We start from the raw sequence: 25,208 nt of genomic DNA on the forward strand, positions 1-25,208 counted from the left end.
ATGTTTTACTACCTTATTTTTTTTCCAAGAATTCTTTGTAATGCCCTATCTGAAGCATAGCAAGGCAAGATTGCCTTCTGCAGTGAGACCTAAGTGGCCTGCCCCATCCATACTCACACTTCTTCATGCTGCGTCTGCACCTTGATACTGTCTTCTCCATTCTCCTGAAGATTTCTGAGCGTGGGGTGTGTTTCTAAATTGGTCAGCAATGAGAAAGAGAATCTGTCAGAAAATCTGATATAGAATAACACAGTGCTTAGTATTGGTTAGCAGGTGTGTATAGGTATTCTGTTCCTACAGGTATAGGTATTCCTATAGGTATAAGTATTCTATTCCTCCCGAAGGAGGGAATTCAGGAGGAATAGAATACTTATACCTATAGGAATACCTATACCTTCCTCTTGAAGGAATAGAATAATGATAAAATGGGTGGAGAACCTGCAGGTGAAAGAACTATCATTTTGAAGAAAAAAACATCTGTAAAGTAGGGAAAATTGGCTGTCCTGAAATCTTCAGGAATTTTTATTTATTTTTTTATTTAAAGCCTAGACAAAAGACCAGGCCCCAGTTATGATAATAAATATTTTGATATTATAGTCAAAAACAAAAATATCATTTCAATTTTTTAGGTAATTATGTTTTTTTGTTTCTCTTGTGTACTCAAATCTCTAGAGCACCTCCTGTCTGATTTGATTATATGTTATCAATGGCTTATGAATTTAGCAATTTATTCTCTTAATAGAGAGATTTCTTTTAAATGTGATGTTTTTGTAATATTAAATGCATAAAACTGAGTTAGATTCTGTTTGCCATAAGTTGACTTCAGATGGAATTAAGCTGATTATTTCTGTGGCAGATGATTAATCTGTAATTCAGTATGCTCATTGATAATAGAGGAGACTGGATGTTCTGTTTTTATAGTTTCAATTTTCATTCTATAAAATTTTAATGGAAGTGTGTGGCCTACCAGAATGTCAAAAAGGCCAAAGCATTTGAGCACTGGAGGTAGCAAGTCTTTTGTGATATAGTTAGAATTATGTTTCTTCCTAACCCTATTTGATTATTAGTTTATCAATTAAAACATGAAGATTAATAGATTATCTAGTGCTGCTCTTCTTAATATCTTACCTCTGCAGTGAATTCTATATTTTAAATTAAAATTCACGCTTAATGAATTATACTGAAATTGCTAACCATTGTTTCTAATTAAGCATGTTAGTATGTGTAACTTTATGACAGTTTACTGCAGAAAATTGAACTTGGTGACTTTATAAGTGTGCTTATGGATGAATTTCCATGATTACTTATCCTTTTGATTAAGGACTCTATCAGTGGAATAAATATAGATGATAATATATCACAGTTCTGTTTTTCCCTGTGAATAATCTATACCAGATCTTTCTAATTCTCTGTTTTAGGTTGAAGATTATATCCTCCCACCATTAGTTTCCTTGGTCTGCAGTCAGAATGGTAAGTATATCCACATCAACTACAGTTTCCATGAATTCCACATTTTGTTTTAATTAGACTTCAGTGTGGTCACATTCTTGGCACCTTTATTTTCAAGTGGAATGGAGACTCTTCAGCCTGCGGTTGCTCTCAGAAACCACATCACTGCTCGTAAGCCACGAGGTCATGGGTGAGGAGAAAGAGGAGAGCCCCAACTCAAACAGCAAGCTTCTGTCTCTCATTAGAGATTCATTGCTGCCTCAGTAAGTATAATATTGCTGTTCTAGTGGGGAATAATAACATGATACTCAATCCATTTTGACAGCATATTTATTTTAAATAACCTTTATTTTTAAATAGCAAAATGAAAAGAGAAATAGAAATAAACTGCTGTCAGAGAGTTTTCTGCCTAACATCTCTTTCTTAGATTTATTCAATACTTGGTCATGTATAACACAAACACAGCTTCCACAGGATACTCTTTCGGTGATACTGTGTCTCTGGAGGCTCTTGTAATGAAAGGAGCTTCCTGTAGATTTTGGGCTGTCTTTAAATACCACCTCTTTGCTCAGCTAATAAAGTCAGGACATTCTAACAGCAATATTTTTCTCTCTATTTTGTATATTATGCCTTTATGGAAGATGTACCTAAACATATGGAATGGAATACTAACTTTTAAAAAGGAGAAGTACAGGGTGGATTAATCCTCTATGAACCACCTAGGGGTTACTGCATTCCTTTGCCTGCTGCCCCAAAGCAGAAAATCCTATAGCAGAGTTGAGGAAGCTACAGCCTGTGGGCCAGATGTGGCCTGGAACTTCATCTGAATGTTTTATGGTCACACGGGGCCTGTCATTTCAAAATTACTTGCAGGTGAGTATTAGTGTGGCTCTATATTTTATGCATCCACATACAGTGAGCTGATGCCATGTACCAAGAGAAGGAAATAAAGCACAGGCACAGTGTGAGTACTGTAAAGATGAGCCCTTGTTTATCTTTTACGTTATTCAAGGATAATGTTACAGTGTGTTTTAATGTGTGGTCCTCAAAAGTTAGTAACTGTAATTACTTAGCTGATCTAAGTGAAGAAAATATTCCCCACCCCTACATTAATGGCAGAAGGGTGGAGGAGTGGGTGTTGGCTTGTGATCAGAAGCACAGTGCCTTCCCAAAAATGAGACTGTCTCTTGCCAATTGCCTGATGTTCTTAAAATCTGAGGAGCATGCTTCTCTCTATGCAAAATGTATAATCTTAACTTTTCTCTGTGGGAGAGAATGTGGAAGAAAGCTTAGGGACCTAGAAAGAAGCTTAGTTCTACACATTTCTTCCCACGTTTCTTCCCACCATCTTTTCACTGGAAGACGTAGTATATATTAATATGAATTAAAATTGAAACTGGAAATATGACTTGAAAGAGAATATATGGATTATTAAAACCTGTCAGGTACTTTTGTTCTGATAAGGGTAGAAACTTGGAGAGAAGAGATATAAGTTTTGTCCTTGCTTTGAAACTTGATTAAGTGATTGACTCCGTGAAGATGGGTCCATGTTATACAGTGTTCCTCGCTGGACTGTGGAAGGCGTCATGCTAGCTCCAAACTAGAAGGCAAATAGCCAGTGTGCTGCTCCAAGCTAATTAGCTCCAGTGAGTGGCAGGACTTTTCGCTTCTGGAATATTACAATTCTATTTTGGGGCTTCAGCTACTATCTTTGCATGCATTGCATTATAATGTAGAAGAAAAGGGGCTTGCAGTGGTTAAAGATTTTGATACCTGTCTTGGTTTAAATATTTCCTGAATGAGTTCATTTGACTCATCAGTAGAGATAATGATACTTCTATTTGAAAAATACTTTGAAGCTAGTAAAGAAATACTAAAGTTTATTAAAACTGGAATATACTGGAACTTGGTATAAACAGATTATTTTCTGATCTAGCAGCACAGGGAAAGAGTATGTAAATCTTCTGATGACTCAGAAAGAGTTAACTAATGCCAGGGCATTTAAGACATTACTTGAATCTGTAGGCTGAGCCTATTCTTTATATGCTTAGCTGTGGGGAATAGCAAATCAATGAAAGAACACACAGATGAAACAAAAATAGAAGATGGGTCACGATTTTCTGAAAAAAGGAGAATTCAGAGAAAAGACCAAAAGAGAAAAGTCAGAAACTCACTTTGACTCAAAACTTTCAAAATTCAGGTTTTGAAAAACCTTTTAACTTTGCATGGCCAAATCATTAAATATTAGGAATTACAATTTTGGAGAGGTAAATCATATCTTAAGAATGAGCTGATGACTTGTAGCAGCATTTTTAAAAAGCTCTCCTTGCAGTAGTTGTGAGTTCTGTGGAAAATGTTTGTGAATAGCTTCACGGTGTTTTTGAGGAATAGGTATTACTCACAGGTAGCTTGCAGGATCAGGGATTATCAATGTGTTATGGTATTTTCTCCATAGAAGAGGTACTTCTAAATCATCAGTAAGAAAAGATTTTCCTTCAGGAACTGGAATGTGTTATTTGTAAAGGAAAAATGCTAATCACTGAAGACATGAAACCAACACTGAGCTCTAATTGGTTAATAATTTAGATTTTCCAGGGTTTCAGTGGTTTGCAGCTCGCGGACAGTACTTGAAAAAGTGAATATGAAGTAGCAGTGATGCTTTGCTTCTAGACTGTGTGCTCGTGTGTGAATATTAGCTTCTGTGAAGGAACTCCCGTTGGCTACATCAGGAATCCCCAGAGCTGTATGCTCTACCCTCCTAGTCTTAGCATTGTCCAGATCAGAGGCTTTGCCAGAAAGCATCAAATCTCCTTTTGTGGAGGTTTGCTAGGTTTCCTTCCTTTGCAAACCAGAGTGTGGAAGTCATGGGGGAATAATGAGGCAGAAGAGAGGGGATCTACCACTGATGAGCCAGCACACACTACGGTGCAATGGGATCCTGGCCTGCATCAGGAGGAGTGTTGCCAGCAGGTCCAGGAAGGGGATCCTGCCCCTCTGCTTAGCTCTGGAGAGGCTGCACCTGGAGTATTGGGTGCAGTTCTGGGCTCCCCAGCACAAGAGGGACGTGGAGCTTCTAGAGAGGGTCCAGCGTAGAGCCGCAAAGATGATTAAGGGACTGCAGCATCTATCTGATGAGGAAAGACTAAGCGAACTGGGACTGTTTAGTCTGGAGAAGAGAAGATTGAGAAGGGATCTTATACCTGAGAAGAGAATGTAAAGAGGATGGGGCCAAACTTTTCTCAGTGGTGGCCACCCTGGGACAAGGGGTAATGGGTACAAATGGAACAAACTGAAACACAGAAGTTTTATTTGCATATGAGGAAGAACTTTACTGTGAGGGTGACAGAGCCCTGGAACAGGCTGTCCAGAGAGATGTTGGAGCCTCCTTTTCTGGAGATCTTCAAAACCTGCCTGGATGCCACCCTGTGCCCCCTGCTCTAGGTGTCCCTGCTGGAGCAGGGGGCTTGGACTAGATGGTCTCTAGGGGTCCCTTCCAACCTCAACCATTCTGTGATTCTGTCTGCATGTTAGTACCCAGGCGTTGGAAAGTGATACATATCCTTGACAGGCCCTCACTAGAAAAGTCAAGATGCAAAGAGAGTTCCTCGTTGTTCTGCCTTGGGTTTTCCCCCCACCGTATCCGAATTCATAAAAGAAGAACATGCTGTAGATAAGTTTGTGGCACAGAACATGATAGCCTGCCACATTTTCCTCCCAATCTCAGTGCTTTCTCCTCAAGCAAGGGTGTTATGTTTCCATTTCTGTTACTTCCATCTGTTTAGAGTAACTCTATTTGATTATATTTTGATATGATTATCTTTTTATTTATTTATTTATTTATTTTTCCATCATTGTATCCAGTTGTCCTCCAGGTATACTTTGATTTAAATAAATAAAATATAAACAGATCTGTTTGTTGCTTGGACATTGTTTGAATGTTGAAAGCAACAGCAAGGCCCATGTTGATTTTCAGTAGCTTTTTCTTATTACCAACATTTAAATTAGGTGAAAGTTAGTTTGGAATATTTCATGGATGTTTTTCCTGTAGTTTTATCTTAAACTTACTTGTTCTAAATAAACCCTGACTGGAAATAATTTGATATTGTTCATCTCCATATTACTTGGAGGATGGAAGAATGCTGGATTTAACACAGTTTTAAAAATATTGAAATAAAACATAAAATTCTTTTAGATCTCCCAGTGCATCTTCTACCTGGTAATATTTTGAGGCTTAGTAAATAATACAGATTTTGTTTCTTAGCTTTTAAACATGCATATTTTAAACATACATAAACATACATTGGAACAGATTGCCAAGAGAAGTTGTGGAGTCTCCTTCTCTGGAGATCTTCAAAACCCGCTTGGACGCAGTCCTGTGCCACGTGCTCTAGGTGACCCTGCGTGTGCAGGGGGGTTGGACTAGATGATCTCTAGAGGTCCCTTCCAACCTTAAGCATTCTATGATTCTATGATTCTATATGCATTACTAATGTGTCCTTTTATCAATATCACTTTTGAAGTTAATGTGGTGCTTTTTTTAAAATAAAAACAAATTCTAAATAGGTTTTGTTTACTGTTTTGCACAGTTCCAGACAACATTGCATTTCCATTGTGTATAGTACGATGTTCGGAAATTATGTGTTTTTAGTAATATCAACTTATTGACACACATCTCCCAATTTTTTTTTTCCACTCCTCTTTCCCCCCTCCCCTGCTGCAGGTACGAGCACATTCTGATGGCTCCTGACCCAGTACCAGTGTATGCTCTGAAGCTGCTAGTGGCCCTGACGGAGCAGAGCCCAGCTTCTGTGAGGTGATACAACACACATTCTCTGTTGCTCAGTCCTCTCTTTGTTTCAGTTTAATTATTTTTGTCACTGGGAGTTAACACTAACATAGATCTAAATGCTTTTCAAACCTGATGATACTGAGGAGATTTAGCAAATTAAAATAGGGCTCACTTGGTTTGCAGAGTATTTATTGTAGAACATACCCTCAGAGCTCTTGTGCTATTTTTAGGTGACTGTAGTTATTTTAGGATTTTATCTCTAATATTTCTTTGGGCTATCTCCATGTTAAGCTCCAACTTCTTCTTTAAGATATTTTCCACTTCAATTTTAATATAAAACATTGCTTAACCTGTTGTCCTATGAAGCATGCTTATACTAGAATAAAGATGATGTGTAAGTGTATGTTACGGATTTAGAGCCCTCCATTCAGTTTAGTTCCATCTCTCCACAAATCTGGCTAGCCTTTTAATCTTTATTTTAGTGTTTATTATACAGCATGGTATACTCAATATATTTTAAAAATATCTTTTTGACTTCAACATCTCTTTCTTATTGTTCCACGCAAAAAATTCAGGATACCCTGTAATCATTGTTTAGGCTATGGTAGACAAAAAGGTGACACAGAAATTAAACCGCATTGTTGGAGCTGATAGGGAAGCACATCTCACGTGTTCACACACACATCTCTTCCTCTCCCCAAGTCTGTGCCCAAGTCATAATGCTATAAAATGTTAGTGAAAATCAAGTTCATCTTGCATTTGCTGCTGTCTGTGGGTGTTTCTCATAGGGTAGTCTAAGTAGTCTCTGCGTACCAGCCTGTCCTGATTTGACTGGTCGAAATGAACACAGGGTAGAAAACATATCAACAAGGAAATTCAGTTTCCCACTGTTTTTATAATAAAAAATAAGAACATCCTCTTTTCATCTTCTATAGTGCTGCTGCGAGCAGTGCTTTCATATAGTAAGCAGATTAAAAATGAATTAGAAAATTGAGTGGTTTGAGATTTAGAACAGTTTGAATACAGTAAGGGTATACTTAATTGCATTTTTATTGTATACAACCTGTTTATGCTACTTCAGGATTATACGTATTATGCAAACATAGTGTAATTTTCTATTTTTAGAATAGTTCTGCTGAGATCCTAATTCTTTAAGGAAGATGATAAAATATTTCAGTAACTAGAGCACTGGATATTATGGCAGCACTCTTTCTCTGCCTAATGAATTCTCTTTAAGTGAAGGATTGTATGTGTTTGTGTGCTTAATGTAGCTAGGTTGGGGATGCAGACTCATCCTCATAATCTGCTTATAGCTGACAGTAATATTTTTCTTAATATTGTTAAAGAGCCACTTTGGATGTCTATGACTATTAGTAATTTTAAATGCCATCTATTCAGTACTGTTATTTAAGGATCGACTACAAAAAAGACTTGGAATTTTTGCCATTTCTCTGCTGTTAGGGCAGCTTTTACCATTCCGTTGCTTTTCAGTTTGACAATGGAGAATTATAGTGATATTCCATTAACATGTGGAGAACTGCGACTCACACAAACATAAACTTCTGCACATGTAAAATGGTAGATGCAAAAACCTTTAAGATGTTTCAGGAAGCACATTAAGTATTCACACATCTGAATATATCCGTAGAAGCAAAACCTCTCGTCCATTGTGAGGTCGTCCATTGTGAGGTCGTCCATTGTGAGGTCATCCATTGTGAGGTCATGAGAGGCCCATTGTGAGGTCATGCATTGTGATGTTTTCCTTTGTGAGGTCACGAGAGGCCCATTGTGAGGTCGTCCATTGTGATGTCGTCCACTGTGAGGTCACGAGAGGCCCATTGTGATGTTGTCCATTGTGAGGTCGTCCGTTGTGAGGTAGTTAATTGTGAGGTCACAAGAAGCCCATTGTGATGTCGTCCGTTGTGAGGTCGTCCTTTGTGAGGTCATGAGAGGGCAATTGCGAGGTCATCCATTGTGAGGTCATGCATTGTGAGGTCATGAGAGGGCGATTGTGAAGTCGTCCATTGTGAGGTCATGAGAGGCCCATTGTGAGGTCGTCCATAGTGAGGTGGTCCATTGTAAGGTCATGAGAGGCCCGTTGTAAGGTCGTTCATTGTGAGGTCACAAGAGGCCCATTGTGAGGTCGTCCATTGTGAGGTCGTCCATTGTGAGGTGGTCCCTTGTGAGGTGGTCCATTGTGAGGTCATGAGAGGCCCATTGTGAGGTCATCTATTGTGAGGTCATCCATTGTGAGGTGATGTGAGGGCGATTGTGAGGTTGTCCATTGTGACGTGGTCCACTGTGAGGTCATGAGAGGCCCATTGTGATGTCGTCCATTGTGAGGTCATCCATTGTGAGGTAGTTCATTCTGAGGTCACAAGAAGCCCATTGTGAGGTCGTCCCTTGTGAGGTCATCCATTGTGAGGTCATCCATTGTGAGGTCACGAGAGATCCATTGTGAGGTCGTGCATTGTGAGGTCATCCAGTGGGAGGTCACGAGAGGTCCATTCTGAGGTCGTCTATTGTGAGGTCATGCATTGTGAGGTCATACGAGGCCCATTGTGAGGTTGTCCATTGTGAGGTCGTCCATTGTGAGGTAGTTCATTCTGAGGTCACAAGAAGCCCATTGTGAGGTCGTCCATTGTGAGGTCACCCATCGTGATGTCACGAGAGGTCCCTTGTGAGGTCGTCGATTGTGAGGTCGTCCGTCGTGAGGTCACGAGAGGCCCATTGTGAGGTCATCCATTGTGAGGTCGATCATGGTGAGGGCACGAGAGGCCCATTGTGAGGTCGTCCATTGTGAGGTCGTCCGTCAGTGAGGTCACGAGAGGCCCATTATGAGGTCGTCCATTGTGAGGTGGTCCATTGTGAGGTCATGAGAGGCCCATTGTGAGGTCGTTCATTGTGAGGTCACGAGAGGCCCATTGTGAGGTCGTCCATTGCAATGTCGTCCATTGTGAGGTGGTCCATTGTGAGGTCATGAGAGGCCCATTGTGATGTCGTCCGTTTTGAGGTCATCCACTGTGAGGTCACGAGAGGCGCATTGTGAGGTCGTCCATTGTGATGTCGTCCATTGTGAGGTCATGTGAGGCCTATTGTGAGGTCGTCTATTGTGAGGTCATCCATTGTGAGGTCATGTGAGGGCGATTGTCAGGTCCTGCATTGTGAGGTGGTCCATTGTGAGGTCATGAGAGGCCCATTGTGATGTCGTCCATTGTGAGGTCATCCATTGTGAGATCACGAGAGGCCCATTGTGATGTTGTCCATTGTTAGATCGTCCATTGTGAGGTAGTTCATTCTGAGGTCACGAGAGGTCCATTGTGAGGTCGTCCATTGTGAGGTCGTCCATTGTGAGGTCACGAGAGGTCCATTGTGAGGTCGTCCATTGTGAGGTCTTCTGTTGTGATGTCACGAGAGGCCCAATCTGATGTCGTCCATTGTGAGGTGGTCCATTGTGAGGTCATGAGAGGCCCATTGTGATGTCGTTCATTGTGAGGTCACGAGAGGCCCATTGTGAGGTCATCCATTGTGATGTCGTCCATTGTGAGGTCGTCCATTGTGAGGTCATGTGAGGCTCTTTGTGAGGTCATCTATTGTGAGGTCATGCATTGTGAGGTCACAAGAGGTTCATTGTGAGGTCGTCCATTGTGAGGTCATCCATTGTGAGGTCACGAGAGGTCCATTGTGAGGTCGTGCGTTGTGAGGTCATCCATTGTGAGGTCGTTTTAGGCCCATTGTGAGGTTGTGCATTGTGAAGTCATCCATTGTGAGGTCACGAGAGGTCTATTGTGAGGTCGTCTATCGTGCTGTCATGCATTCTGAGGTCATGTGAGGCCCATTTTGAGGTTGTCCATTGTGAGGTTATGCATTGTGAGGTCAGGAGAGGCCTATTGTGAGGTCGTCCATTGTGAGGGCACAAGAGGCCCATTGTGAGATCGTACATTGTGATGTCGTCCTTTGTGAGGTCATCCACTGTGTGGTCATGAGAGGCCCATTGTGATGTCATGCATTGTGAGGTCATCCATTGTGAGGTCATGAGAGGCCCATTGTGAGGTCGTCCATGCTGATGTCATCCATTGTGAGGTCACGAAAGGCCCATTGTGAGGTCGTGTATTGTGAGGTCGTCCATTATAAGGTCATCCATTGTGACGTCGTCCAGTGAGAGGTCATTAGGGACCCATTATGAGGTCTTCCATTGTGATGTCGTCCATTGTGAGGTCACGAGAGGCCCATTGTGAGGTCGTCCATTGTGAGGTCACCCATTGTGATTTCACGAGAGGTCCCTTGTGAGGTCATCGATTGTGAGGTCGTCCATTGTGAGGTCATCCATTGTGAGGTCACGAGAGGTCCATTGTGAAGTCGTCTATTGTGAGTTCATGCATTGTGAGGTCATGCGAGACCCATTTTGAGGTGGTCCATTGTGAGGTCATGAGAGGCCCTTTGTGAGGTCGTCCATTGTGATGTCATCCATTGTGTGTTCGTCCATTGTGAGGTCATGTGAGGCCCTTTGTGAGGTCATCTATTGTGAGGTCATCCATTGTGAGGTCACGAGAGGTTAATTTTGAGGTCGTCCATTGTGATGTCATCCATTGTGAGGTCACGAAAGGCCCATTTTGAGGTTGTCTATTGTGAGGTCGTCCATTATGAGGTCATCCATTGTGACGTCGTCCAGTGAGAGGTCATGAGGGTCCCATTATGAGGTCTTCCATTATTATTTCGTCCATTGTGAGGTCATGAAAGGGCCATTGTGAGGTGGTCCATTGTGAGCTCGTCCATTGTGAGGTCATGAGAGGCCCATTGTGAGGTCGTCCATTGTGATGTTGTCCACTGTCAAGTCACAAGAGATCAATTGTGAGGGCGTCGATTGTGAGGGCGTCCCTTATGAAGTTACGAGAGGCCCATTGTAATGTCGTCCATTGTGAGGTCACAAGAGCGCCATTGTGAGGTCGTCCATTGTGGGGTCATCCGTAGTGAGGTCACAAGAGGCCCTTTGTGAGGTTGTCCTTTGTGAGGTCATCCATTGTGAGGTCATGAGAGGCCCATTGTGAGGTCGTCCTTTGCGAGGTCATCCATTGTGAGGTCACGAGAGGGCCATTGTGAGGTCTTCCTTTGTGAGGTCATCCATTGTGAGGTCATGCGAGGCCCATTTTGAGGTCGTCCATTGTGAGTTCATGCATTGTGAGGTCATGCGAGGCCCATTATGAGGTCGTCCATTGTTATGTCATCCATTGTAAGGTTGTCCATTGTGAGGTCATGAGGGGCCCATTGTGAGGTCATCTATTGTGAGGTCATGCATAGTGAGGTCATGCGAGGGCGATTGTGAGGTCGTCCATTGTGAGCTCATCCATTGTAAGGCCATGAGAGGCCCATTGTGATGTGGTCCATTGTGAGGTCTTCCATTGTGAGGTCATCTATTGTGAGGTCATCCATTGTGAGGTCATGCGAGGGCCATTGTGAGGTCGTCCCTTGTGAGGCGGTCCATTGTGAGGTCATGAGAGGCCCATTGTGATGTTGTCCATTGTGATGTTGTCCATTGTGAGGTCACGAGAGGCCTGTTGTGAGGTCGTCCATTTTGGGGTCTTCTGTTGTGATGTCACGAGAGGCCCATTCTGATGTCGTCCATTGTGAGGTGGTCCATTGTGAGGTCGTGAGAGGCCCATTGTGAGCTCGTTCATTGTGAGGTCACGAGAGGCCCATTGTGAGGTCGTCCATTGTGATGTCGTCCATTCTGAGGTTATTCATTGTGAGATCACGAGAGGCCCATTGTGACATCGTCCATTGTGAGGTCGTCCATTGTGAGGTAATTCATTGTGAGGTCACGAGAAGCCCATTGTGAGGCCGTCCATTTTGAGGTCACGCGAGGGCCATTGTGAGGTGGTCCATTGTGAGCTCATCCATTGTGAGGTCATGAGAGGCCCATTCTGAGGTCGTCCATTGTGAGCTTGTGCATTGTGAGGTCATGTGAGGCCCATTGTGAGGTCGTCTACTGTGAGGTCATGCGAGGGCTATTGTGAGGTCATCCATTCTCAGGTCGTGAGAGGCCCATTTTGATGTCGTCCATTGTGAGGTCATCCATTGTGAGGTCACAAGAGGCCCATTGTGATGTTGTCCATTGTGAGGTCGTCCGTTGTAAGGTCATGAGAGGCCCATTGTGAGGTCATCCATCGTGAGGTCATGAGAGGCCCATTGTGAGGTCACGGGAGGCCCATTGTGTGTTTCTCCATTGTGAGGTCATTTTAGGCCCATTGTGAGGTCGTCCATTTTGAGGTCGTCCATTGTGAGGTCGTGCATTGTGACGTCACGACAGGCCCTTTGCGAGGTTGTCCATTGTGAGGTTGTCCAGTGTGAGGTCCCGAGAGGCCCATTGTGAGGTCGTCCATTGTGAGGTTGTCCAGTGTGAGTTCACCAGAGGCCCACTGTGATGTCGTCCATTGTGATGTCGTCCATTGTGAGGTCGTCCATTGTGAGGTCACGAGAGGCCCATTGTGAAGCATAGAATCATAGAATCATAGAATGCTCTAAGGTTGGAAGGAATCTCTAGAGGTCGTCTAGTCCAACCCCCCTGCACACGCAGAGTCACTTAGAGCACGTGGCACAGGACTGCGTCCCAGCACATTAAGTATTCCCACATCTGAATATATCCGTAGAAGCAAAACCTTCTTTATGGGCAAGATGACTATTTTGTTGTTCGGTTTCTTCATAATGAGTTAGAGTATAAATGACTTTAGTGTTTCTCTTAGATACCTGTTTTTTTACATCATAAAATAACTGCTGGAGGATACAGCCTCAAACAGCATTCATATAATGAGAAAAGGGAGGCTTTGGAATGATGATCTTAGGAGAGAATCTGTCTGTCATTTGTCTATTCTATACTTGATTTGAGGCTAGTAGTCCTGTTTTGAGTGTTACGTTGTTTTGTCACAGTAATTCTAAAAATATATTGCCCTGCCTTCCTTCATCATTTCTTTAATTCTATGTCAGTTTAGAATTCTCTTTTTTAGAAACCCTTATAACTTTTAGAATAATATTCCTATGGAAGCCCAAGAATACCTTATCAACTAGCTGCTCTTTGTCTGCTGCTTAAAAGATCAATTTGTGAGATTTTTCATCCCTTGAAAGTGACTGCATTGGTATGCCAGCTAATTCTTTTCAGAGTGGCCAATTTATGCTATCATAACCTGGTAAATACTTAGGAAGATCATGTTTAAAACCCATTAGAACAAAATGTTTTACGATCCCTAGATTACTGGGCCTTCATCCATCCCATTTATGATGATTGGTGAACTTCATCCTTAACCTGAAGGATTTTATAAGCCATGATACTTTTTAAAATCAGTTTGTAGAGCCAGATCCATGATTGTAATGAAAATCTTTTTAGTTGTCTGATTTCTGATCTTCAGGTAATAGAGTAGGCTTATCAAAAAGTGAGATCATCACTTAAACATAATTGAAATTCCCTGAAAGTTTATGAAGAAATGTGTTAATTTTTATAGACGTTTATAGACATTCTAATGACATACTCTATAAAACATATTTCACCATGGAGGCTTGCATTTCTTTTCCACAGAACTATTATTTCTTAGGTTATCCCTCTTAAGACCTCATTGCTTTCTGTTGGTACAATAGCATGAATCTTGCTACTCCTGAGTTGTTTGAAAAAGAAAATCATTGAGATCATGTACTTTCTTAGAGCTAAAGAATATATATTTCAGTGAAATATCAAAAGACTGACTGACTGGGTTTTTGTTGTTTTTGTTTTCTAAAGCCTAATAATTGGGGTACTTTAGCAGATCATTTTTAATCAATTTGATCAGGATGGAACTGAATCTTCTGAGTTAGTCTTTGATAGAAGGCACAGTAATCCACTCAAGGAAAATTTCATGTTAGACTTCACATCAGTACAGTATCATTTCGTGAAAATTGATGTTTCTTTTGCTCCATGCTTAGAGGCTAGAAAAAAACAAACATCCCTCCTGAGGAGGGATGCTTTTGTGATTCTGATGGTACTGAAAGATTAGGAATAACATTGCATATTACTTTGCATTATAAACATTACATTTCATGGATAGTCCAATTGGAGAACTAGTTCGTCCCTTCTAGCTTGTCAACAACAGTAAGAGCTGGCACACTAAGACCTTAAATCGCAAACCCTTGCTGTCAGAATGCATGAAGGGCAAGGAAGAAATAGGACTGTTGGAAAGGACCAGGTCTACCAGAGTAGTTACTTTGTTTTGTTTTGTTTTTTAATGCTTTAGGCAAAATCGCATCTATTTTCAAAGCTAGGTAGAAGCATCAACTTAGCAGCTGTCAAGAGACAAGACAGCAAATTTGTAGTGGGAATTTTTACATAATTTTGTCAAGCAAAACCTCCTCCAGGACTCATACTCAAGGGAAAGAAATAAAATAGTCTTCCTGAGCAAAAACTCAGATACTTTTACGGAGCCAAACTTCTCATTATGTCTTTTAAAGAGTGAAACACAGATCTTAGGCTCAATATGGAAAGAAACAGGTTACCTGTATAATGCTAGTAAGGCAGAGGTTTTATGTTGCTACTGAAAATGCAGAACACAGTTGCAGAGGCTGCAACTTTTCCAGAGAGCTTTAAGCATATTTATTCATGGCTCTAATCCTTATTGTCCCCCAAGGTTTGCTTGTGTTCATGCCATTTTGTCAAGCTGTAGATATTTGGGGCTTATAATGCATACTGTTCACTTTTAATTTTCTTTGCCTTTAATATAAATTTCATACCCTCTTGTGTTTACTGTTTTACCGTCTGAGAATCCTTTTGTTGGCAGCATTATGGTTTTATATAAAAATGAGACTTATAATTATTGGTTAGGTATTCTGTAGCAAATAGGAGAAGGTAGAATTGTGGCACATGCTGAGAAATTGGCAAAATACAAGGATATCTGTCCTGATTGCAGGAAATAGTTTGTTCTTTGAAAAACAAAACAAACAAACAAAAAACAAAACTCTGATGCATTTCTTAATAAATATAATTTGTGGGCATTGAGCAATTTGCAAAATAAGTTCTAGGCAATTTCCTTTTGGTGAGGTTGCCAAGTTCTTCCCGGTGCTAATGCAGAAACAACTTTTTGTGGTTCAGATCCATCAAATGACAAATGTTCTTCTATAAATGTGGATTTCAAAGCTGAAAGCAAAACAGGAATTAAGTGCAAAATCAGTTGCCCCTGGATAAGCTTGCTGAGCCTGTTGGCAGAGTGGCTGAGTCTGTATTGACACTCTTCTGATAAATGCATGCAACAGGAAGCTTATGCTGGAAGTGAAAGCAACTCCCTTGCATTTCACCATATAATGACTGGAGGCAATTAACAATTCAGCTGCTGAAAAAATAATTTTTAAAAAAGTACAAATCTTTATATTTTACTACTTGAAAAAGGTTTTCCTTGCCTTTTCAAACTGATATTTGTAGCAATTACTCAAGAAATCTGATGTAGGACATTTCTTATATGTTTTTCTTATAATGCTGTAGTAAATTTATTTTGATTCTCAAATCCCTTTAGTTATAATCATTAATTATATACTTGTGAAAGAACTTCAAAAATGCTCATTGAATAATGGTGTGGACTTATTGCATACGCCTGCTATTTTGTCTTCCATTTCTGCCTACTACAAAAAGTAGAGCATTAAATGAAAACCTAATTATTCTGTATCCAATATAATTAGATTAATTTTCTGCCTGTATAAAGGCCCAATCTCCTTTCCTGTCCCTCATCCCTTCTTTCTCCCCAGGGCCATTTGAAACATACACTAGAATTGCTGAGACAGCTTAGTAGTTGGAATTGAAGAATAACTCCATTCAAGTAATAATTAACTCTAAAACAATTCAGACCTGTAAGGATAGATTAATAGCTGTTTTTTCTGATCGTTTTTATGGTTGACACCGTTGTAAACTGTGTCTTGGTTAATTTTTCTTAAAATTGTTGTCTTTGCCCTTGAACAGCTCCTCAAGGGCACGATATGAAAATGTAGCAGTTAGACAACTTAGAAGCTTTCCAGTTTGTCAGTGGGTCTCTCTTGTTTGGATTTGTGAATTTATTAGATGGCTTCTCTGATTTAATCAAAGTGCTAAGAGCTCTAGCAGGCTGGTCCAGCAATCTTCCCACTTTGAGGGACAGCTGTTCCGTCCCTCTCTCACTGTCCCTGTGTATCACTGCCAGCAAGGAGAATGTTTATTATTTTCTGTGTCATCATTTTATGCCAATTATAAATCTAGAGCAGATGTGATTGCTAGATAACTTTCTTAAAGTCCCAGTGCATATTTTCTGTAGTCTTTACTAAGCGTTCCTTTTGCAATATTACTATTTTTTTCCCTCCCCTCTGGGATCAGTGTTGTTGATTACTTGTCCAGGACTGTTGCAAAAAAAATGGGTGGCTTCAACAATTGGTAGAGTGAAATTGTGCAGAAGCTTCTTGTCATTTATCTGCAAACATTTCCAAATTCATTTTCCAATTTTGCACTGTAAAATAATTCAGAATTTTGTTATCTTTGAAGGATTTGCAATTTTCTGTTTCCCACTAGGCGCGCATGAGGGAAAGTTTTGTAATTCTAATAGTTACTATTGGAGAACCACAGAGTATTGTTTTCTAACAGTTAGGCAGGCTCTCAAAAGAATCCCTTTATTTGTGGAAGAATCAACCCTAGTTTGCTGGGATAAGAGAAAAGGAATTGTCAAGAGTCCAACATGAACTGATTGAATTGGTTTCCTTGCAGACTAATCATCTTGTCTGTTTTTAAAATTACGTATCTACATTCTGATATGTTAGGGTCAATTTGCCCACATGATAGAAATATGTTAATTAGAACATAATTTATTTTGTGGGATGATTTATATTTTGTCTTCTAGTAGTAGTTATTTTCTGAAGTACATGGTCATAATGTTGAATATGATTTTTTTTCATGTTCCAAAATTAAAAATTCATATCCATGAATTTGCTTGCTGTATCAGATTGAGTTTGAGGAGTTACTGGTTGACCCCTTACTCCAGCTTTCTACACTCGTGCTACTGAAGTGGCATAAACTAATGAGTGTGTTGCCCAGCTATATTGGCACTCCAGCTTCAGGTTGTGATCCCTGATTAGGCCAAATTCCTGTTGTAGAGTGAAATACAGACTAAGTAGCAGTCTTTTATCCAAGTAGTATTCTGTGGCTTTCTTTTTTATAAAAAATTATTATGATGGCAATTTAATATGTTTATTTTTGAAAATTGAGTGAGTTAAGAGTTTAAGTCTTAATGTCTTAGAAAATGAATTTCTTTACATTTTTATGGTAGAAATTTGACATGTTTTGTTTGGCTGGGGACTATCTGCCACTGTAGGTACATGCATGTAAATCATACCTATAAAGGAGGAAAATTGCAATGTGTCTTCTATTTGAAGAGAGAACTTATTAAAATGTTTAGTTTCAGAGATGCAATTGCTAGATTTTAATTTAGAAAAATAAGGGTTTCATTATTTCATTATTTTGCAAGTGACCAAAGATAAGAAGATGTATTGATTTCACGGTATGTCTTTTCTAACTTTGTATACTGCCCAGGTTGAACACATGCAACTGAAACATTAATCCCGTTGCTTTTTCAATAGGCAAGGAATTCTGCATAGGGAGCAATGTGCAGCTATTCCTCATGCCCAATAGGCAGTTTGTTTTATGCTGTCTCCTCAATACAACTTTCATTACTGTGCACCAGAATTATTCATGTGAGGAGTCGGTGCAATGCAGTATAGATTCTCATTCTCATATCAGCTGTTGCCTTTTGCAAGTGCTGAGAAAAAGCTTAAACTTTAGACCAGAAACTGTATTGTAAGGCCCTTAATCTCAGTAGGAAAAGTAGGTGCTTGGGATTTTTGAGGAATCTTGTCTGTAACAAAGGGCTTTGTTTTGCTATTTTGGCTCTGCAATTTTGCTTTGTTTGGCTCTGTCCCTTGCTAGCCTCACATTTTGCAAGAAGGCAATTTAAGATGTCTTGGGAAAGTAGATCTTGTACATTTTTTTGAAAGTAAAAGTGGAGGCTTCTGAAAAACATTAAATAGATGGGTCATACTGATATGAGTTTTGTAAAAATCAGCCTTTTTTATTATTGTGCAGATACAGATTAGAATGAGGAAAAAAAGAGTACTTTGAAAAAAGTCTGTGGAATACAAACCTCGATTTATTTTAGAATATGCCCATTCCATGAAATAAATTCAGTAGCTAAACTCCCCTTTCATCAGTTTTAAGACTTTTCCTTCTAAAACTCTTTAAATGTCAGGTAGCAATGGAGAATGTGATAATCATACCACTGCTTCTCTTTTGCACATGTACACAAAGTTGGGATAAATCCGATGTAAGCTTTGTTACAGAAATGTCTTAGTACATGTCTTGCTGTGACTCCATGGATCAGCTAAGTTATCTGCATAACTTTCCTCAAAGGCTGCTGCTCTTTCTTGCTTGAATCATAAGGGTTTGCAGATGACCTTTGAGAATGGCCATTTTGGCTCCGGATAGTCTCAACAGAAGCTCTAGGTGACTTTCCAACTCTGTAACAGGCAGGTCTGCTTACAGTTTTGAAACCGATTTGCCACAAAATAGTTTTTCAGAGTTTCACCTAAAATAAGATTCGTAGTTATTCTTGGTATTCTGTTGTACTTTACTGAAAATTTGTTCTTAAATGTAAAGCTCTCTGTGTTTTAAGAATAGAAAAAGTATGTGTCTGATTTTAGTAGGAAAATATAGTGAAGTTATTTTGGGTAACCATTCCTGAGGACATTTAAAATAAATGTCTGGAAGTATGTCACATATTGTTAATATGTTAATGCCAAGAAGGTAGCTAATGGAGCATAAAAAAGCAAAACACAGCATATTTATAATTTCACTATGTGCTTTGTGAGTCTATTACTTCAACTTTTTTTTGTGCTCTATGTTGACTGTTTCATAGTCTATATCGTATTGTGTTTCTGAATTTTAGTTAATGTCTGCTATTTAAAAATATTAATTTACTTAATGGTCCATTCACATACAAAACATCAGTGAAGCAGACCTAGAAATAATATGCAAATGTATTACATTGTTGTTTCTACTGAACAGCTGACATGGAGTTCATTTTTTGAGTTAGTTAAAAGCTGAGATTCTGAGTCATGGATTTTAACAACAGCTTCTGCATTGCTTTACTCCTTTTGCAAATTTAGTATGTTAAATAAGAATTAAACGCTCTTAAAATAATTTTAAATTATGTTTATTTATATTTATTTCAGATTTGTTGAAGAAAACCACCTTGTTCCTGTTATTTTCCAGGTCATCTTGGTAAGAATAAATTTAGTCTTTTATATGCTTTAATATATGTCATGTATTTCTCAAATCAAGACATGTTTTTACATCTTTAATGAAATAAAGTCTATCTATACAAATGATTTTAGTGCAGGCAGACATCTATGTGATGCTCTTTATCTGTGTATACACTTTCTTTTAGAAAGACATTTTTTGAGCCATATAAAAATCTGAACAGGAGAATTATTTCATATGATTCACAATTACAAGAATATATTTGGCTACTCAAATGTCAAGGTCCAAAGAAAATTTGTTTTATTTAACAGTATCAATCCAGGGATTGATTATGATAATCTCCCCTCCTATTGTTCATTCATGTAAAATTTCTTTGAATATGAAATATTCAAGATATTATTTTGAACAATAATATACTGAATCTCCATCACTAAATAGAGATCATTGGGGAAAAAGTAGCGACGGATTGCAAATTTTAAAAAAAGAAAAACATGCTAATGAGGGAAAAAATATATGGGATATTTTAAAATCTGAGTACTGTGATGTCTACTAGCCCTCTCATTGATAATTTCTGGGATTTTTTTAATCATAAACTTCTATCAGGTGAGAGTTCTGTTTCATAAGAATGTTCTTGATGAATATACATGATTTTTACAGCGCGGGCAGATTGCATGGTTGTTACTGTATCATTCTTGAAATTCAGTCTTACTCAGGTTGGAACACATTCATAAATGTGATTCTGAATCAAGATTAATTTTTCTTTTTTCAATTTATTTTTGCCATTTCTTTTCCTTTGCAGTAATTTATTTTACTGCCTCGTTATAAATCACTTTAAAACTAGATATTCAGGTAACCCCCCTTTTGTTAAAATTCTCTCTTTATTGATGACAGACTTTTCCAGTAGCATGCAGAACTTTTATTATATCTGATATATGTATATACATATATGAAAATATATGAGAAAGTCTTCTTTTGACAAGTCTTAACAATTAAAACAGCATTTCATAGAGAAATGGTCTGAGTGAAGTGGTACTTACAGGTAGTCAAATGTTTCATGGAAAATATCCTCAAATACCTAACTAAGGTTTAAAATTTTGAAGATTTACTGCCAAAAATTTACCCCCAGTGCATGCGGTTTGACTTCATGTGGCTAGAAATAGCTGTTTAGAGAATAGAAAATACCTAAGCTGAAAACTGTATGATTGTTAATCCACAAAAATTCAGAGGTGTCTTAAATTTTGGAGCTTATAGTTAAAGCTCTGGGAGGAGAAACCTTTTCCTTTTGAGAGAGAGGAAAAACCCCACCATTTTCAATGATGTGCTTTGTTTGGGGAGTCACCATTCATGGTAGTTTAGCCCCGACATTGCACTGGCTGTGATAGTAGCTTGTCAGAGGAATGTAACTCTCAAACCTAAAAACTGTCTGAAAAATCAGTATATTATATAAAAATATATTTTTGAGTATCATAATATCCTGTCAAAGTGATTTTTTTAAATTGAATTGAAAGTGTTTTACTTTCATTTTTTCTAAATTGTGTAACCTTATTTGTATTTTATACTCCTATAAATATTTTTCTAAGTAGCTAGTATTAAAGTTGGTATATGTGCAATCTTCTAGTCTATCTTCCTTTTGTTATTTGTTTTTTGTTTTACCCACTGAGGAGAAGAATTAATCAAAATTGGAGGCTTGGAGGCCCTGGAAAAAAACAATCAGAAACCTTCTACACATCATAAATGTTCCCTGTCCTTTCTTTAGGACTATCCAAGTCTAAACTATTGCACATAAAAAATCTGTATGACTCGTGGAATGGTATTTTTCTGCAGATAAATTCTAAAGATAAAGCTAATGATGCTGGTGATTAGGAGCTCAGTACTATTCTGTATTTTAAAGTCCGCTCTTCAGTTGTGTGCCTCTGCTATTAATGTCTGTAGCATAAGTTTTAACACATCAGTATCTCCCAGACCGCCTTCCACTGTCGAATGATTTTTGCACCATCCTGTATTTTTAAAGGTCAGTGATCACTTGAGATATGAGGGAACAGAGATGGCTTTTAGAGACATGTCCCTGTAATGAAAATGCCTTTCTAGCCAGTCTTTAAGTTATTATGCTGGTAAATGGTATCTTGCTATTAAATAACATTAGCCAATGGCAAATATATCTTGGTGTCTAAACTGCACAGTCTAATTTAAAGGTATAAATTCAGTTATTATTTGTATTGTTGATTTATCTTTAACATCTTTTGCCACTGCATAATTTTAGCAAGTCCACATCTTCACTTTTTTAAGCTTGAGACATCATAATGGCACTAACTTTTTATATATTTGTTATAAATAACAGATTTGCAGAAGAACAGTTTTTAGGGCATAGTACCTGTAGCACAAGATTCCTGGAAGGAAGAATGGACTTGTTAATAGAATATGGAGAAAAAGTTAAGAAAACTGCTTCCTATTCCTGTTGATGATCCATCTTTGTGATCCTGGACAAATGGTATAAGCTTTTTTTCTCAAGTGCTGTTAGTGTGCTTAAATTTTTCGGTGTCCAGTGAAGACTTTGGCAAAATTATTAGAACTTGATGCCCTGCCTTCTGAAAACCGGTCTCGTTCACAACAGTCCTTGCTCTGTCTGTTAAATGGAACTGCATATGGTTGTTGTCGCTTTTAAAACTCCAAGTGCTGTTCCTTACCTTACAATGAGAAAAAAAATATTACGGTCTAAAATATCAATATATGTCAAAGGCATGTACTGATGATAAGTTCATTAGCGTTAGGAGAAGCGCTGTGCAGATGAATAGATGTGGGCAGTCTTGTCCATGAGTGTATGTCTGTGTAGATCGATCACCAGGAGAACTGCTAGTGGAAGATGAAAAATAGGTGCAGGGAAGCAAATTTATCCTTTAAATCACTTTAATATTATAGATTGATATTGCAGATAATAAAATGACTTTTAATAAGGAAAAAAATAATAAAGCACGTCCTTGTATCACTCTTTCCCTTCTCTAGAAAATGATTTTGAAGACTTGCTCCTGTTAGAGTATGTGATAAAGTTGCTCACAAAATCACCTGAAGCTCCACATAAGTAATTCTGAGAGAAAAATTGAGTCTACAGTTCTTATGACAGTGTTATGTTCTTTTACGGGAAGGAAATTCAGCTATTTGCATCTTAAAAGATTGCTTTCTCTTTCTAGACATTTATGTTTTAGCGTATTTACTACATAATGACTTTTATTATATATTTAGTGCTAAGGGGCTTAAGAAAGCTCATTTATAAATGATACACTTATGTGTTTCTTGGTAGCTTTTTTGTATCTTTTCCCCTTGTATCTTATAAATATTTATTTATTTACTCATTCATTCATGTGGAGGGAAGTGCTGTGCCCAGTGCAAGGAAGACCTGTGCATCTGGGGGTGAGCCCAATGGGTTATGCACCATGGGGGTCAGGGTGCTGGCTCCCCTGGCATATGATGAGAGGCTGAGAATCCTGATTTTATTCAGCCTTAGAAGAGAAGGTTTGGGGAAATCTCACTGCTGAGTGTAACTTCAGGAGAAAACAAACAAACAAACAAAACAACTTTATTAAACTTGCTGCATGTACAGTTCATGTGAATGGCTAGTTCTTGCACATATTTAATCATTTTTGCTACATATCCACTACAAAGATCCTCATTTTTAAAATTTATTTTCTAAATAAACTGTGCATGTAAAATGTGGAGCTGGTGCTGCGTAATTAACTCTAATGGCTCTGCTTCTGGCTGGTCAATGTAATCCTTGGTCAAGGTGAGCAGCATCAAGCTTGAGAGCTCCTTTATGAGAGAAGGTGGAAATGAGGGAGTTCTTCATTTTACAAATTTTTGTTACTTGGGTACCTTGTAATGCAACTGTGCAGGTGTTTTATTTGTGCTTTTAGTGGTCCCTTTAGTGCCATGTGATCCTCGTGCTTATGTAAAATGGTTACACGTTGTTTTGTCTAAGTCATCACACACACAAAAAGCTTATAAAAAGCTTATTTGGTGTTGTTGGGGCAACTATTTTAGTAGGCTTATATTTGGGTTCAAGACAAATATTACTATTAACTAAATTTTGAGAAATGCACTTTTAATTCAGAGGTGTCTCGAGCCTCTGCTTTGGCTGTGTGAGGATACCCCTGCATTTCTATGTGCTAGGTATCAGGATAGACACAGGTTTATCTCCAGAACCTGAAGCTATTATGAAGATAAAGTCAGGCCTAATTAGTGTAAACGTAGGTCTAGTCTCAGATTAAATGCAGTCCTTTGGGTCTGTAATCTTCTGAGTAGAAAACTTACGTGGGAAATGACAAGATGAATGTTTGGTTTGCATTTTCTGTGTAGAAAGAGGCTACATGATACATCAAACTGAAAATTAGAAAGGGAATGCTGATTCTTTTGATGTTTTGCATTGCTCTTTTAGTGCACCTCGACATATAACAAGGCAAAGATTTGTGCTCTGCAGCACTGTGGTTGTTGGCTGTACTTTCCTCCTTTAGTTTAGAAATGAAGCTTTCTAGTATGAGTCTTTTAAATGATCTTTTAAATCTCTGGATTTCCTCTTTTAAAAGTATGCACAAATGTAATGGATTTTTGTCATTTTTATTGGTTTGAGAAGAGAAAAAAAATGTAAAAGAATACTCATAATGGTCTTGACATAATCCAAAATGTTTAAATTAAACTGACAGATGCCTACAATTCTTAGTAAGTACTGTAAATCAGTATAGATGCTACAGCTTGCCAAATTCTGAACTGTTTTTACCTGAGTAGGCAAAGTTGGAAATATATTTAAGGATTTAAAGCCTTTGTTGCTACAGATATTCAGGCATAGTTGTGGGCTCTTCATTTTGTTTTGGCTTATATTTTTCCGTTGTCAGACACTCTTCTCAAGTCAGGCATTAAGGACAAACTTGAATTATATGTATTACTATTTTATCATCCCTTTCTACTATATGTTTTCACAGTTTTTCAAGGAATTGTACGTTTTGTGAATGTTTGGGTTTGCAGCAGGTTGGGAAGGAGTATTAATTTTCCAGGCAGGGGTAATTGGTTCCTCTGGAAATCTGGAGCTCTGTCCAGCAATTTAAGTTGTAAGTCACAGCATGGAAATGCTCTATAACTTCCTTTTAGCTGTAGGTCTTTTAACAAATAAGCTGATATTTTCCTGTGTCTGATGTGGCTGGAATCACAGAGACAAGAAACAAGACAGATGCTAGACTCATATGTTCTTACCCTTCCTTTCTTATATACTCTTAGACTTTTTTTTTCTTTCTAATTATTATTTCTAATGCTAGTAACATGCAGATCTATTGCTAGTTTTATATCATGTTGAAAATTCAAGCGTGACATATTTCACAGTTTGGAGCTGCTGTTCCATTTCTACTCCCAAGTAGAAATGTCAGATGCCGAAAACCGTAATAGTCTGATTAGTCTGAAAAATATAAGATAAAACACCTTTATTTTAAAACCTGGTGTAATGACCTAAATCTCAAGATGGATTTTTGTTTCCATTTTACCTGTTCTTAATACCCATTTCAATTTATAAATAACTCTGTGAGTGCAAGGGGGTACCAATAATTTTCCTAACTTTCTGTCTCTTAGAGCATTCACTTGTGGAATTATGAGTAGCTCGGAGAGTAGGTTAGGCTGCTGAACCTAAAAACCTGCTCCACTGATCTTGCTAGAAGC

At 38.6% G+C, this 25,208-nt stretch overlaps 1 protein-coding gene across 1 annotated transcript in view; it reads left to right on the forward strand.

Moving 5' to 3' along the window:
• The window catches only part of ULK4 (unc-51 like kinase 4), a 134,307-nt gene that overhangs the window by 62,550 nt on the left and 46,549 nt on the right, over window positions 1–25,208 (forward strand). The window contains exons 27-30 of the mRNA XM_088521218.1: window positions 1,419–1,470; window positions 1,568–1,712; window positions 6,170–6,262; window positions 19,490–19,538. Of these exons, the coding sequence (XP_088377344.1) occupies window positions 1,419–1,470; window positions 1,568–1,712; window positions 6,170–6,262; window positions 19,490–19,538 (339 nt within the window). The remainder of the gene's footprint in view (window positions 1–1,418; window positions 1,471–1,567; window positions 1,713–6,169; window positions 6,263–19,489; window positions 19,539–25,208) is intronic.

The sequence above is a fragment of the Tinamus guttatus genome, unplaced genomic scaffold (assembly GCF_059628265.1).
Source record: "Tinamus guttatus ecotype Peru unplaced genomic scaffold, ASM5962826v1 Tinamus_guttatus_pri_ptg000115l, whole genome shotgun sequence".
Classification (NCBI taxonomy): domain Eukaryota; kingdom Metazoa; phylum Chordata; class Aves; order Tinamiformes; family Tinamidae; genus Tinamus; species Tinamus guttatus.